The sequence below is a fragment of the Trichosurus vulpecula genome, chromosome 8 (genome assembly GCF_011100635.1).
Source record: "Trichosurus vulpecula isolate mTriVul1 chromosome 8, mTriVul1.pri, whole genome shotgun sequence".
NCBI classification, from domain to species: Eukaryota; Metazoa; Chordata; class Mammalia; order Diprotodontia; family Phalangeridae; genus Trichosurus; species Trichosurus vulpecula.
Genome location: NC_050580.1, coordinates 136,344,401 through 136,358,922, shown reverse-complemented (window position 1 = coordinate 136,358,922; position 14,522 = coordinate 136,344,401). Strand labels below are relative to the sequence as shown.

The 14,522-nt window shown below is 37.1% G+C and overlaps 1 protein-coding gene across 1 annotated transcript in view; it reads left to right on the top strand.

Moving 5' to 3' along the window:
• Nucleotides 1-14,522, top strand: part of FAM169B (family with sequence similarity 169 member B) — a 102,104-nt gene that overhangs the window by 67,982 nt on the left and 19,600 nt on the right. The window contains 2 exon segments of the mRNA XM_036736574.1: nt 9,072-9,157; nt 11,220-11,394. Coding sequence (XP_036592469.1) covers nt 9,072-9,157; nt 11,220-11,394 — 261 coding nt within the window.

Here is a 14,522-nt window from a genome sequence, read left to right as displayed (position 1 = left end):
CCCTGAAGGCCTCATATTGACTTAGAAAACAACATAGTTCTTGAATATTCCTTTTAATTAGGTATATTTTTTGCTTTTGCTTTGTCTGAGAACCTGATTGCTACCTCTGCCTTTTTTACTTTAGCTGAAACAGTAGATTCTGCTCTAGCCCCTTATTTTAACTCTATGTATATCTTTCTGTTTGAAGATTATCTATATATTGTTGCATTCTAGTTTCTAATATATTTTGCTATCTGCTTCCATTTTATGGGTGATTTCATCTCATTTACATTCACAGTTATGATTGCTAACTGTGTATTTCCCTTTATTTATCCTTCTCTTTTTTCCCCACCCTATCCCCACCTTTAATCTACCATCCCCCTTAACCTCCCTTTTCTCTTAGCTCCTTCCTTTTCTACTACTCTGTTGGTTAAGATGAATTTATATATCCAACTCTGTGTGTGTGTGTGTGTGTGTGTGTGGGTGTGTGTGTGTGTATGTGTACACACACACACACACATATATATATATGTATATATAGTTCCCTCTTTGAAGCCATTCCGATGAAAGTGACGTTTTTTAAGCGTTGCCCTCTCCCCCTATTTTCCCCTCTGTTATAAAAACTCTACCTTGTGCCCTCTTTTATGTAAGATAATTTTTCCCATTCTTCTTCTCCCTTCCCCTTTCTCCCAGTTCATCACTCTTTCTCAGCCTTCCATTCTTTTTTTTTGAGATCATTCCAACATAATAGACTCACACCCATGCTTCCTGTCTATGTAGACTGCTTCTAACAGCTCTAATAACAGTAATAAAGTTCTTAGCAGTTACATGTAGCATCTTCCCATATGTTTAAGTTCCTTATGATTTCTCTTTCATGTTTACCTTTTTATACTTCTCTTGAATCTTGTTTGAATGTCAAATTTTCTGTTCAGCTCACTTTTTTTTTTTAAATCAGGAATTCTTCAAAGTCTTCTATTTCATTAAATGGCCATGTTTTTCCTCTGTAGGATTATACTAGATTTTGTCAGGTAAGTTATTCTTGATTGTAAACCAAGCTCCCTTGTCTTCTGGAATATCATATTCAAAGCCTCCCACTCCTCTAAGTTGGTAGCTGTTAAATCTTGTGTGATCCTGACTGGCCCATGGTATTTTAATTGTTTCTTTCTAGTTGTTTTTTATATTTTCTCCTTGATCTGGGAGCTCTGGAATTTGGCTGTAATATTCTTGGGAGTTTTTGGGATCTCTTTCAGGAGATGATCAGTGAATTCTTTTAATTTACACTTTGTCTTTTGGTTCTGTGTTATCTGGGCAGTTTTCCTTTATAATTTATTGAAATATGCTGTCTATGCTTGTTTTTTTGATCATGGCTTTCAGGTAGTTCAATAATTCTTAAATAATCTCTCCTTGATCTATTTTCCAGGTCAGTCATTTTTCTTTTTTTTTTTTTTCCCCTGGAGATGAAGAGCAAGTGGTTAGTACTTAACTTATAATAACATATATTTCACAGGAATAGCCCCAAATCCTTTAACCTTATTGATAGGATCATTCAATAGACTTAATTTCCATTTTTTAATCAACATTGGTTCAGTTCTCTGAGTTTAATCCAAGTTTTTCATATGCTTATTCCATATTTCTCAGTGGTAAGAATCCATGATTTTGTTGGTGTGATTTCTCTTCTCCCGAAGGCAGAATAATATGGGCAATAAGAGAAGATATAGTGGAACTACAAGGTATATTGTAGAAGTGTAATATGAAAAGCACTGAGTACGAATGTTGACTTAGAGGAGGGAGAGAGAATTTCCAGGTTTGTGCTTCACCATTTCTTGGAATCACAAATCATCAGATCTAAAAGAGATTTTAGAGATCTCCTAGAAAGAACAATCCCCTCATTTTTCTGATGAGGAGAAACTCAGGCCTTGAAACATAGTGACTTGTCTGAGGTACCACAGCTAGTGTCAAAAGCAGGTTTTTAAACCCAATTCTTTTGTGTTTAATATTGTTTGTTAGCTGTTATCATAGTCTCTGACTTTAAGTATTTTAGAATCTGGTGGAATATGACTAGTTCATATACTTACATATATGAAAAAGAGGGAAAATAGTAGAAAACCGTATTAAAATATAATTGATACCAATTGATGAATAGTAAGTGCTGTGGAAAGTCAAGGAGGGAAGAGATGGAGTCAGCTAGGATTATTGGCGAAGCCTTCGAAGAGGATGTTGAATTTGACCTGGATCTTGAAGGACTGACAGAATTTGGCCAGGCAGATAGGAGAGAAGGTCATTCTTTGCATTTGAACTATCATAAGCCAGAGCATTGGGGTGAGAAGAGCAGAAGGTGATACTGACTTACTTTGTCTTCAAAGAAGGCACTCTATCTTTCAACTCAAGGCATTTTCATTGGCTGTCACCCATGCCTGGAATTCTCATCCTTCTCAACACTGCTTCCTAGCTTCCCTGGCTTCCTTCTATGGGAAGCTTTTCCAGTCTCCCTTAATTCCAATGCCTTCCCTCCACTGATTATTTCCAGTTTATCCTATACATAGTTTGTTTGGACAGAATTATTTTCATGTTGTCACCTTTATTAGACTGTGAACTCCTTGAGAACAGGGATTGTCTTTTGTTTTTCTTTGTATCTGAAGCACTTAGCACATTGAGTCTCTTTGGCCAAGTCATTCATAGAGAAATAAATAATGGCAGTCATTCATGGAGAAATAAATAATAAAAGTGGACATGATAATACATCACTTCATAATTTCAGCATGTACTAGCTACCAGATGGGCATATACAGCGTGTTCCTAAAGTCTGGACACATAAGAAATGTGGAGTTATTGCATCGAGTTCACATGAATCTTGCAAAGTGCATCAACTTTTGCCTCACAAATGATGGAAATCATATTGAAGATGTTATTTGTTAATATTCTGATTAAATAAAATGTTGTTGAAAATTTCATTCATTTCATTTCTTGAAAATATGCATTTTTGTCTATGTGTCTAGACTTTAGGAACACCCTGTATGTGTGGTTCATGGTGTTTTTCTAGTCATAATGATAGACTTGCTATACGTCATTCAAACAAATGGTGCCCATTTGTGAAACATTGAACCCAATTGGGACGTAGTATGTGACCTGAAGAGAGTTTTCTTATATGTTAAGTTAACTAGCTTGTATTGAGATTTAAGCTATGATTTCAGCTCTCCTCATTGCCATAAGTCTTTAACTAACCTAGACTTCGTATTCTTTCTTCAGAGAGCATTGCTCCCTCCTTCTAAAAAAATAATCATTAGTGACACCTCAATAACAACATCCCATTCATTCCATACTCAAGGATTCATGTTGTTAGGCCTTGCTGATTTGAATGTGTTGAGCTTTCCAAAATGCACAATGCAACCATTTTTATTCCTGTTTTATCTTAATTAGGTGGTATCCTTTATTGACCAAGTGCTAATGCTATTCAGGACATTTTTTTCCTTATTTAAAAGGTGGTCTGCAGTGTGATTTACTTTGTATTTGTTCAATAAGATTGTATTTTATTTTCATCATTGTGTATATACTTAACAGTGTAAGATTTGACTTTTTAAGCAAGATAAATCTATTTTGTAACATTAATGTGTGTGACTAATGCTATCTCATACATTTTCTATCCAAAGAAATGATTGTATTAGTAAATTGACCTTTTTATTGATTCGCATTAAACAGAAACATCATCATTATCATTGCTTTATAGACCTTCTATGAACCACAGTGGGTGAAATTAAAAATTAATAAATGAAGCATTTTTATGGCACCTTCTTTTCTCCTAGAGGACTTCACCCATTGTGTAACTATTCTCAGATTACTTAATGTGCCACTGATAGATTCTTTATACTTTCTGCCCATCTTTTCTCCTACTCTCCCATGGTCCTTGCTGAAGCTACAGGGGGCTGCAGAGGACCTGAGGTCCATTTTATATGCCCTGGATTTTTTTTTTTAATCACAGATTCTGAGCTAGTCATTTCCTCCTAAGGTTCCTATCATTTCTACTCCAACAGCTAGTTTCTCAAGTCCAGAGTCACAATTCCTCTGGCTGATTTTTTTTTCACCTTTTGAAGAATGAGGCTTTTATTAAGAGAATTCAAGAATTTATTAGCCACTTTCTTTTTTCTTAAAGAAGAGATTGCTTCAGGAGATATTTAGGTAAAGTTCTCTGCCATTATGATATCATGCCACCATTCTGGGTTTTATGAATTCATCCATTTCTCTTTCTAGTCTAGTGGCATATAGTATACTCCCACTATAATGTTACTTCTGCTTGTCCTTCCATTTAATCTTGCCATAATGTTCTTCACCATGCTTCTTTTCCAGTTTTTGGTTTCCTCTATGTGATTATGTCTTCTGTATGTACTTTGTTGCTGCTCTTTTATCTAATTTGTTCTTTTTGGATAAGATATCTCCTGTTTCTATATATCATGAATCACGTGCCAGATCTTAATGATGGCTTAGCGCAGTGCCTGGCACTATGACGGTGCTTAAAAAATGCTTGTTGATTGATTGGTAAAATGGTAGGCCTCACTGGTAAATTTCCTTGCTTCAAGGCCTCACGTTCATTTTGTTTAAAACGGGTTCTGCATGTTTTTAGTAGGCATAGGCATCTAAGGTGGTGGATGTGGTTAGTCCTGCCCCATTCATTGGTTATTTTCTTCTCAATGAACCTAGCTACCTGATACTGTTCTTCCTATGCTACAATTACCTCTGTGGTATATATTTCGGCATTTTTGTGGGCAATATAAGTAGGCAGTTTTCTTCCTTTCATTATGTTTTCAGTGTAAAAACTCCTGATCACATTTGAAAGTCCCTAGGCACACCCACACCCACATATGTGTGTGTGTGTGTGTGTGTGTATGTACACATACACACACACACATATATATACACCAACACTCATACTACGCATATGTACAGATTATATATTTATAGTTATATTCATGTATATATAAACAATTACATATGCACATATATATGTATATAGTCTTAATTACATATACATATATATGTTTTTAAAACTAAATTTTGAACTCATTATATTTACTTCTTCCCTGGCCACAAACTTGTCAGTTATATAGCTTAAGTCCTGGACTAGAAATCCAAGGGCTATTCTCAGACACCGTCATCTTAACCAGTTAATCACATGCTAAATCTGCCTTTCTCTTCTGAAACCCCTACCTTCAACTGACAGCAGTGGTGAAAATTTTGCCTTTGCCTTAAAGTTTTTAGGTTTTTGCCTAGGACCTCGTAATGTATAGCAGTACTCTTTGGATTCCTTCTTTTGTACCCACATGAGTCACTAGAATTGAGTTGTGGTTGTCAGGCTTGACAACTCTTAGGATACCTTCAGAAACATCCTGACTAAATGTTCCTGTCAGGTCAACATGAGTAATGAATACCTGCCTCAGTACCCCTCTACCTTGCACCCCCTGTCCACAGGGATTCACCAGACCATTTCTTGTCACTTCATCCTTGGAACCAACCAGTACTAGACCAGGGGTGGGGAACTTGTGGCCTTGAGGCTACATGAGGCCTTCTAGGGCCTTGGGTGCAGCCTTTTGACTGAGTCCAAGTTTTACAGAACAAAGGATATTTTATGTGAAGTTTAGATTCAGCCAAAGGGCCGCACTTGAGAACCAAGAAGGCCACATGTCGCCTCAAGACCACAGGTTCCCCACCCCTGAGATAGCCTTTCCCTTTGTTTCTCTTATGAGGCTTCATAGCTAATCAATAAATCAATCTACAAGCTACTGCCACTATGTTCCATGCATTATGCTAGTCAGTTGGTGTACAAAGACAAAAACGAAACACCACTTGCCTCATATTCAAAGGAGATTAACATTCTTAACAACACTTTCTATAGAAGCAGAGAATCAGAAACAAAGGAGATGTCCATCTTTTGAGGAATGGTTAAACAAAGGGTGACGAGTGAATATAATGGAATATTATTGTGCTGGGACATGAAGAATTCAGAGAAGTATAGGAAAACCTATATGAATGGATGCTGGGTGAAGTAAGAACTATGAGAGCAACATACACACTATCTGTAGTGCAAAGGCAAAGAACCACAAAAACAACAAGAAACTGAATGTTATGTAATTAAATGACCAAACAGTCCCCATCAAGACATGAAAAAAAATGCATCTCCTTCCCACCTTTGCAAAGATAAAGGACTATGAGTGTGAAATATTTTATATACTGCCAGGCACAAAATTGATATATTGGTTGGTTTTTGCTGAATGATTTTTTAAGTTATATAGGGTGTTGCTAAAGTCTGGACACATAGACAAAAATGCATGTTTTCAAGAAATGAAATGAATGAAATTTTCAACAACATTTTATTTAATCGGAATATTAATGAATTACATCTTCAATATGTTTTCCATCATTTGTGATGCAAAAGTTGATGTGCTTTGTAAGATTCATGTGAACTCGATGCAGTAACTCCACATTGCCATCAACTGTAGCACATTCACTCTTTATGAGTTCAATCAAGTGTGTTGCATCTGCGATTTTCATGGAGTACATCATCTCCTTTAGCATACCCCAGAAAAAGAAGTCAAGGGGGTCTATGGTCTGTTAATATTCCAAATATTTCAAAATATGCATTTTGCCTGTATGTCCAGACTTTAGGAAATCCTGTATAAGGGATAACTCTCTGGATAGGGGAAGAGATGATCAGGAAATGTACAAAAATGTGCAAAAAATATTAATACAAATACAGTTTTAAAAGAAACAGCCCTTGTTCTCAAGGAGTTTACATTCTATTGAGGAGAAATGTACACATTCAAGGAAATACAATTATAATCAAAGTAAGTAGAAGGGAGTATGGTAGGAAGTAGCAGCTGGGGAGGATGAGGAAAAATCTGATGGAGGAGATGGCATTTGAACTGAATTTTGAAGGAAGTTAGGGACTCCAAGAAATACAGGTAAAGAGAGAGTACATTCTGTGCATGGGGATAGTTTGTGCAAAGGAAAAGAGATGGGAGTTGGAATGTCATGTATACGGTCTGAGCACTAGGCCAGTTTTGCTAGAACATATTGTGTCTGAAGGGAACTAATGTGTAGTAAGCTTGGAAAAGTAGGTTGAAGACAAAATGAGAAAAGCTTTAAATCCCTAACAGGATTTTATTGTTTATTGTAGGGGCAAGAAAAAGTCACTGGACATTCTTGAGCATGAGAGTGACACAGGTGGCACAATGAATTAAAGCATTGGGCCTGGAGTCAGGAAGACCTGAGTTCAAATCCAGCCATAGACATTTACTAGTTGTATGATCTTGGACAAGTCACTTAACCTCTTTCTGCCTCAGTTTCTTCAAATGTAAAATGGAGATAAGGTTAGAACCTACCTCCCAAAAGTTGTTGTGAGGCTCAAATGAGATTTGTAAAACACTTTGTAAACCTTAAAGCAGACATTAGAACGATCACTTTTGCAACTTGGTGGGAGATGAATTGGAAAAGAGAGAGACTTTGAGGCAAGGAAACGGTAGTTCAGATGAGAGGTGATAAAGGCTTGCACTAGGAAAGGGGCCAGGTGAGCAGACAGACGTGTGGCAGGTTTTAGTCAATTTAATTTGCCCAATTGCTGAATTAGACCTTTGAGAAAACAGTTTAGGACAGTTTTAGAGAATAGTTAGCTGGAGTATGAAACAAGATGGAGGGAGATTGAAGAGTGACTTCTTGTGTTAGGAGTTTTCCTTTTGGTTTGTTATTTTAATCTGCTTTGTATTTTCTCTGTGGTTATTAGCAGTCAACTCCCTTAGAGAACTTGGAAGCCTATGTGTGAGGGATAAGGGTGAGGGTGGGGAGAGATTCTGTGTGGAAGGGTGGAGAAGTTGGAAACCCATATCTCCTTGGACACACCTGAGAAAAACTCAAGATCAAAGGGGCTGGGTGGAGCTGGCAAGAGGAGGAAAAGACTATAGAAAATACCAACTGGTGGTGATGACTGAGTTTAAAAAAATGTAGATTTCAGTCCAAGCACTGAAAAATAACTTAAAAAGCCCCCGCCCTATAAAAACCTGCTCTCTGATGGTATAATGATGAAAGTGAAGAACTCAGGCTTGCCCAGGGTGTCAGTTAAGTATCTTTTGTGGGTTGTGCTGTGATTTAGGTGCTTTCTTGAAACAGATTATTAAGGCCGCAGGTGCTGAAAGTTCTGTCTTTTGGGGTTTTTTTTTTTGGCGGGGGGATATACCTATAGTTTGGTTTGACTGGTATAGGGAACTTCTAATAAGAAAATCCCCTCTACCAAGGAAGATCTCAGCAGCTCCTTTAATTTGTAATGTAGTCTTAGCAAGTTGCTCACAGTTATTATTGTTGTAGGCGGGAGAGGAAAGGATGGAACAAACATTTATTAAATTCCTGATATGTACCAGGCAACAGGTTAAGTGCTTTACAAATATTATCTCATTTGATCATATAGGTCTTCAGGACCTAAGACCTGCTTCCTCTACTATATACCACACTGCCTCTTAATGTTTAAGTGGATGGAATTGTCTTTCTTTGTGGGATAGAGGGAAGAGTACTAGATCAGGAGTCGGAGGATCTGTGTTCAAATTCCACCGCAGCTCCCCTTGACCTTGGCAAGTTATTTTATCCCTCTGGGTCTCACTTTCCTTGTCTGTAAGGAGTTTGGACTAGATGAAGTCAAGAAACCCTTTTAATTCTAGATCCTAGGAGTTCATAGTTTAACAATAAAGTACTCAGATTCTACTTTCCCAGATGAGTGGCTATAATCCATTGAGTCATTGTGCTCAGGACAAATTTACCACTCATTTTGTTTCCCCATGACATACAATTGGAAGGGACCTTAGAGCTCCATTCTTCTTATTTTACCATTGTGGAAACTGAGGCACAAAGAGGTTAATGACTTTCCCAGAGTCACAGAGCTAGTAAATGTCTGGGCAGGATCTGAACCAAGGTCTGTTGCAAGTTTAAGTCCTATACCCAATCCACCAGAACATTTATTTGTTAGTTATCTTTCCAATGGTTCTGGCTCCTTCAGATGGCTCTGTGATAGCTCTATTTGCCTGTATGTAATTTGTCTTTGCTTTTTCTTTCTTTTTCAGTCTTGGCTGTGTACCTGAACAAATCCTGGTGGTCCATAGAAGAGATCATGAAAACATCTGATCCTTCTAGAGAAGGTCTAATACAGGTGAGAGAGCATAATGTGAAGTGAATTTGGCATATGAGAATTTAACCAGAACACATTTTTTTCTCAATCTTTAAATCAGGCTACCTCACCTTTCCCTTGAAGGGACTTGGTGACGAAATGAGTGCAATGAATTGCTTTCTACTCATCTGGCTTCTACTGTTTCACTCTTTAGACATCTGGCTATTTGCATAGGGCTATTTTATATTTGTGATTTGCATGTTGGGGTTTTTCAGCTTAATTTCCTTCCTGGTTATTCCTCCCACAGGTCAGAAATAAGCAGATTTCCTGAACTATCATTGTGCAAACTCTTGCTTGCTAGCTTTGGGTGTTTGTCAAAGGAAAAATATATTCCACCGTGCTGGAGGGGATGAGAGCAGACGCTGCCAGGGCTGGACAGAGGGTCATCTTGGTCAATAAAGAGAGGCTGAGGAGGAAGTTATACAATAAGAAGAATGGTGGGCTATCATTGGTCAGACCCTTTGGTTCCTAGGGAACTTGTTACAAGTGACACAATGATAGCACCTATGGGGGGAAGGGAGGGAAAGGAGGGGAGTTAGATGCTGCTCCTCTTGGGTACTTGGAAATCCTCTTGAATTTCCCTCTTCCTTCCCCATCCATTTCATTTTGGTATGATTTTGTTGTGTTTCCTTTTGCAGGCAGGGACAAGGGATAAATGATTTTTTTCAAATCCCATTCCAAGAATAGCACCTGAATAAAATAGCCATTTCATTCAGGTTGACATCTGAGATTATTTTTATGGACCAGTTTTGTTCCGGTACAGTAGTTAAAAAAAATAACAACACACAGACCCAGCTCTTGCTTGAACTGGTTCTGTTAGAGACAAACAAACAACAAAATTCTTGGGCAGTTATGCTCATTTTAGTAACTAATTAACTTTGGGGTTTGGGATTAACAAACTCTTGGTCCATTTCTTGGTTGAATTCTTGCCCCTTTTTACTTTAGATATTCTTCCTTTACAGGGTAGATGGCTTTCACTCTGAATAGTTGAATGTGTGAGTTGATTCATATTCTAAGTGCCTTTGGGGAGCTTACAATTGAAAGGAATTCTGTGATGAATCATATGGTAACATGAATAATCAAGCCTTTGAAAGTCTGTTTTCTAAACTTGATGCTTTTGATTATTGATTTTTTTAAAAGTAGAATACACCTATATTTTGATTCTATAGTTACATATATAACCTAGTACCTAATTTCCTTTTCAATAACTACATTAAATTAGTCTTACTACCTCATAGTATGTCTCTATCAGTATCTTATCATTTTCAGCCTTGACTTGACAAAAAAGTTTCTTACACAGCGTTTTGCATATTAAGAAATTCCCCCTTAAAATCAATTATTTGATAAAGTCCCTAATACACAAAAACCAGGAAACTACTGTAAACCTAGAGAATTATTAGGAGCCAAGGCCCAAGCAGCCGCTGTTCTTTAGAATGGATTGGTCAGCTATCTATACCAAAGTTCCTACAGCAAAGGAATCTGTGTAACAGATTTGGGCCCATACATAAATTAATGCTTTGTCCTAGATATTACCAAGCCTAAATATAAAATCAAAATTGTTCTCTATCATGGCATAAAAACTTCTGGAGCCAGGACCTTATTATCTTTAAGGAAAAAAAAAAGAGGGAAGTTTTGGTTTCTTTCAAAGGATATAGAGTGTGCTGTTTATAATATCTTCGAATAGTTTGCTCTCACCTTCAATTAGCCAGCTTCCAGTTTAGTAGCAAGTGTGATTTTCTTTTCTTTTTTTTTTTTAAAGTTATATATGATACAATACATTGCTACAACCCATAAAGGCTAAGGAAGCTATTATCTGGTATTATCCCTCACTCCTCAAAGCCATACCATTAAGAAAAGGCCAAGATAATAAATGCCTCTTTAGAAACCATAATTTACCTTTGGTCCTTTGGCATGAAAGGAATTGTATAATGATGGAAAATAGACACGACCCCAGTGTGTACTCTTATTCCAGATGCAGAGTTTTTCATGTCTGATTTTTATTTCTAGTCTCACTTGGTCTTTTCCTATTTTTTTTTCTTTGAAGGTCCAGTCTTTTGGGGAAAGGATTGTACTTTTTATTCTTAACTACGTTATTTTTGGAAGATTGGAGAGAAATTTGGATGATGGCATGTTTTTTTTACCTCATTCTGCTACGGAACATGCAAAAATTCTGTGGAGGAATGGAGCTGCCATTGGTTTTTATACTATCAAGATGAAAGGTGAAATAATTACTCACATGCTTAAGGTAGCATGGCTGGCTATGATTGGTCCTGGGTAAGAAGGCAAATCGTTTTGGGTGTTTACCTGGATAATGGTCATGTGGAAATGTTACTAAGTATCCCTTTGTTCAAAAATTGATTTGGAGGCACCTTGAATATTCAGTCGAATTATTAGAAAGCCTGTATTCTCATCAGGATGATTATCACGCAATCACCAAGTGTGTATAATCTTGACTCTGTTTTTCTTTAGCTCCCTTATCACCTGTGAGTAGGATGAAAAGCTTTGTCCCTTTCATTCTCTGCATCTGACACTTACCTGTTAGCATTCAAGATTGCAGTGAGTGTATAAATTTTATCTTTCATTATATCTCTTTTCTTTAACATCACCAATTAGCCGTCAGGAGAAAGGCTGTTACTAATACCCGACATATGATGCAGAAAAAGCTAGGGCATGCCAAAATTCATAGACATTACCTCAGAACAGAGTTAGGCTGTGGCAAGAAGGTTAGGATGTGAGGTTCTGGCTTATTTTTAGGGACTGTGACCAGCAAGAATGTGGAACATGAGTACTTTTCCAAATAAATTTGATAGCTTAATCTTCACTTGAAAATGCTTGATCTCTCAGTATAATTGTTTAGATGCTTTGTCAACAAATTTTAGACCCAGCCTCTCCCGAAGCTCACCCTTTCAGATTCTATAAAGGTTTAAGTTTCAATAAAAATAAATTTCCTCTGTGTACGACTATGGGTATAGTGTTACCTGAATAAAATCTTTCTCTAGGGTAATCTAAAGTCTGATTTTAGTTTTAAACCATGTTCACACTGTGTACACATTCCAGTTGCCCAGAATTGTGTAAATCTGGCTTTCTCACCATTTTCCCCCCCTCACCGTGCTATCTGTCTTTTTCCATCTAGGAAGTCATTTTAGTTAATTGTTTGCCAGGATCAACTGGAGAAGCTTGAAATCCTTATCTTTAGTTATCTTTTGTTTGATCATTCATTTGTGTGTGTGTGTGTGTGTGTGTGTGTGTGTGTGTGTGTGTGTCTTGGTTACATTGATTTTACATATCCTTATCACTGCAAGAAAAGAACAAAGGAGTACAGTGGATTGGTTAAAATGGAAGAGAACGCTAATGTGTTTCTTCTTTCTTGGGACCCTTATCGGCTGTCATCTCCCATCAACTACGTTGTCGTAATTCAACAGCAGGATCAGTTGTGCCATGGGGCTCACTGATATTTTTAGCAGCAGATTATCATAGACAAGCCACTACAGAAGCGTCTTGTCTATAAGAGCCATACCCTAATGATATGGGATTGTAAATGTTTTCATTTCATCCCACATATACAGATTCTATTCATGACGACATGTATTAGCGTTTCCGTGTTCTTCTGAAGATGACTTTCTCTGATAAAACGTAAGCTCCTAGGGAGTAGGGATTGTTTCATTCTTTGTATCTGTGTCATCTGTGTCCAGCACAATGCCTGGCACATAGTAGGTACTTATTAAAGCCTTGTGATGGCTTGATGATTTTGGTGGTCTCCTCTCAGGATTTGCCATTTGCATTTATAGAGTACTTTATAGCGCACCGTGCTAAGTGCTTTTTACAAAGGATCTCCTTTGGTCATCGTAACAACCCTGCTGGGAAGGTGCTATTATTATTATAGTTGTAGAAACTGAGGCAAACAGAGTGGCTTGCCCAGGGTTATATTGCTAGTAAGTATTGGAGGCTAGATTTGAACTCCTGACTCCAAGTCCATGCACTGAACCATCAGCTTGCCTCTGCCACTGACTGGGGCTGTGTTTAGTGTCTAGGATACATATTCCGTGCATTGCTGGCAGTGTTTCCAAGTTGAGTAGAATCATAGGATAGAATCACAGAACACTAAATAGCTCTTGAAAACACCTTAAAGATCATTTTGTCTGGTCCCTTTATTTCCCAGATCAGGAAACTGAGAAGACTAAAGAAAACATTGACATTTCTGCCGTTTCTATAAGGTGAATTCTATGGATTTTTAGAAACTTTCTCTGGCTATTTGACATCTTTCTGGCTGAATAGATTCATCTTACAAAGTGAAAACAATCTATTGGTAACATTCTCAGAATAAATTAAATGGGTTAATATGTATTAACTTCAGAATTAGAGAAAGAAAACAAATACTCCCTTCATGGATTGTCTACCCAATTTTTTTCTTTTATTTTGTCTATGTATCCTGTTTCTCGTTTGAAATATTTTTTGAGAATCAAAACAGAGTTGTTTTTATTGAGCTACACTGTGCTGAAAACATTTTTTCATGTTATATTGTTGCAGTAATTTTTTTTCAGAAACCTTCAGAGAAAATGCTTACTCTTTGTTTTGTTTAGCTACAAAGATTGGCTCTATTCTTAAGATCACATGGTTCAAGGAATTAATTTCTTTAAAGAACTCCCAAGAGTCAATAACATTTTAAAACAAGTCTTTCACCATTGTATGTAGTGTGCTGATGTGATGTATACGTCCATCTGTGTGTACATATATAAATGTGTAGTATACACATGTACGTATTAGGCAGGTATATATCGATATATAGATCTCTCTCTCTCCCCCTCTTTCCCCCCCCTTACCCCCCCCCCCCAACTTCCCTCCTTTCCAGTGATTTTTTTAGTATTTGAAACTGCTAGATGAGGTAACTCATCCTACCAATACAGCTTGGTACCTTCTCAGTAATATGTAATACACTTGAAAATGAAGTGCATATTGTAGCTTCTTCATAACAAGAGACCCAAATGAACCATCCTTTCTGAATATGAACAAGTGATGGGAGAAAATGTGACTTTCTAATCTGATAGAGATCCTTTATTTGTTACTCTGATACTGTTATTGGAAAAACAATGGGAAATGCATTCTCTGTGTTTCTCTCTCTTCCTGTGAGATTGAAAGAGAACATATGTTTAGCATGAATAATAGTAGGAATTAGTAGCATTAAGATGAATTAAGCCAGATATAATTTTTACCATACCCTCCTCCCCTCTCAACTCAGAGAAACATTTAGTTTGACTTCAGGAGGAGTTTATAGTTAAAAAATCTGGTATAGTTATTGGTCTATTTACTGGTCTTTTCAAAGCCATGGTCCCAGGCCTTGATTTTTGCT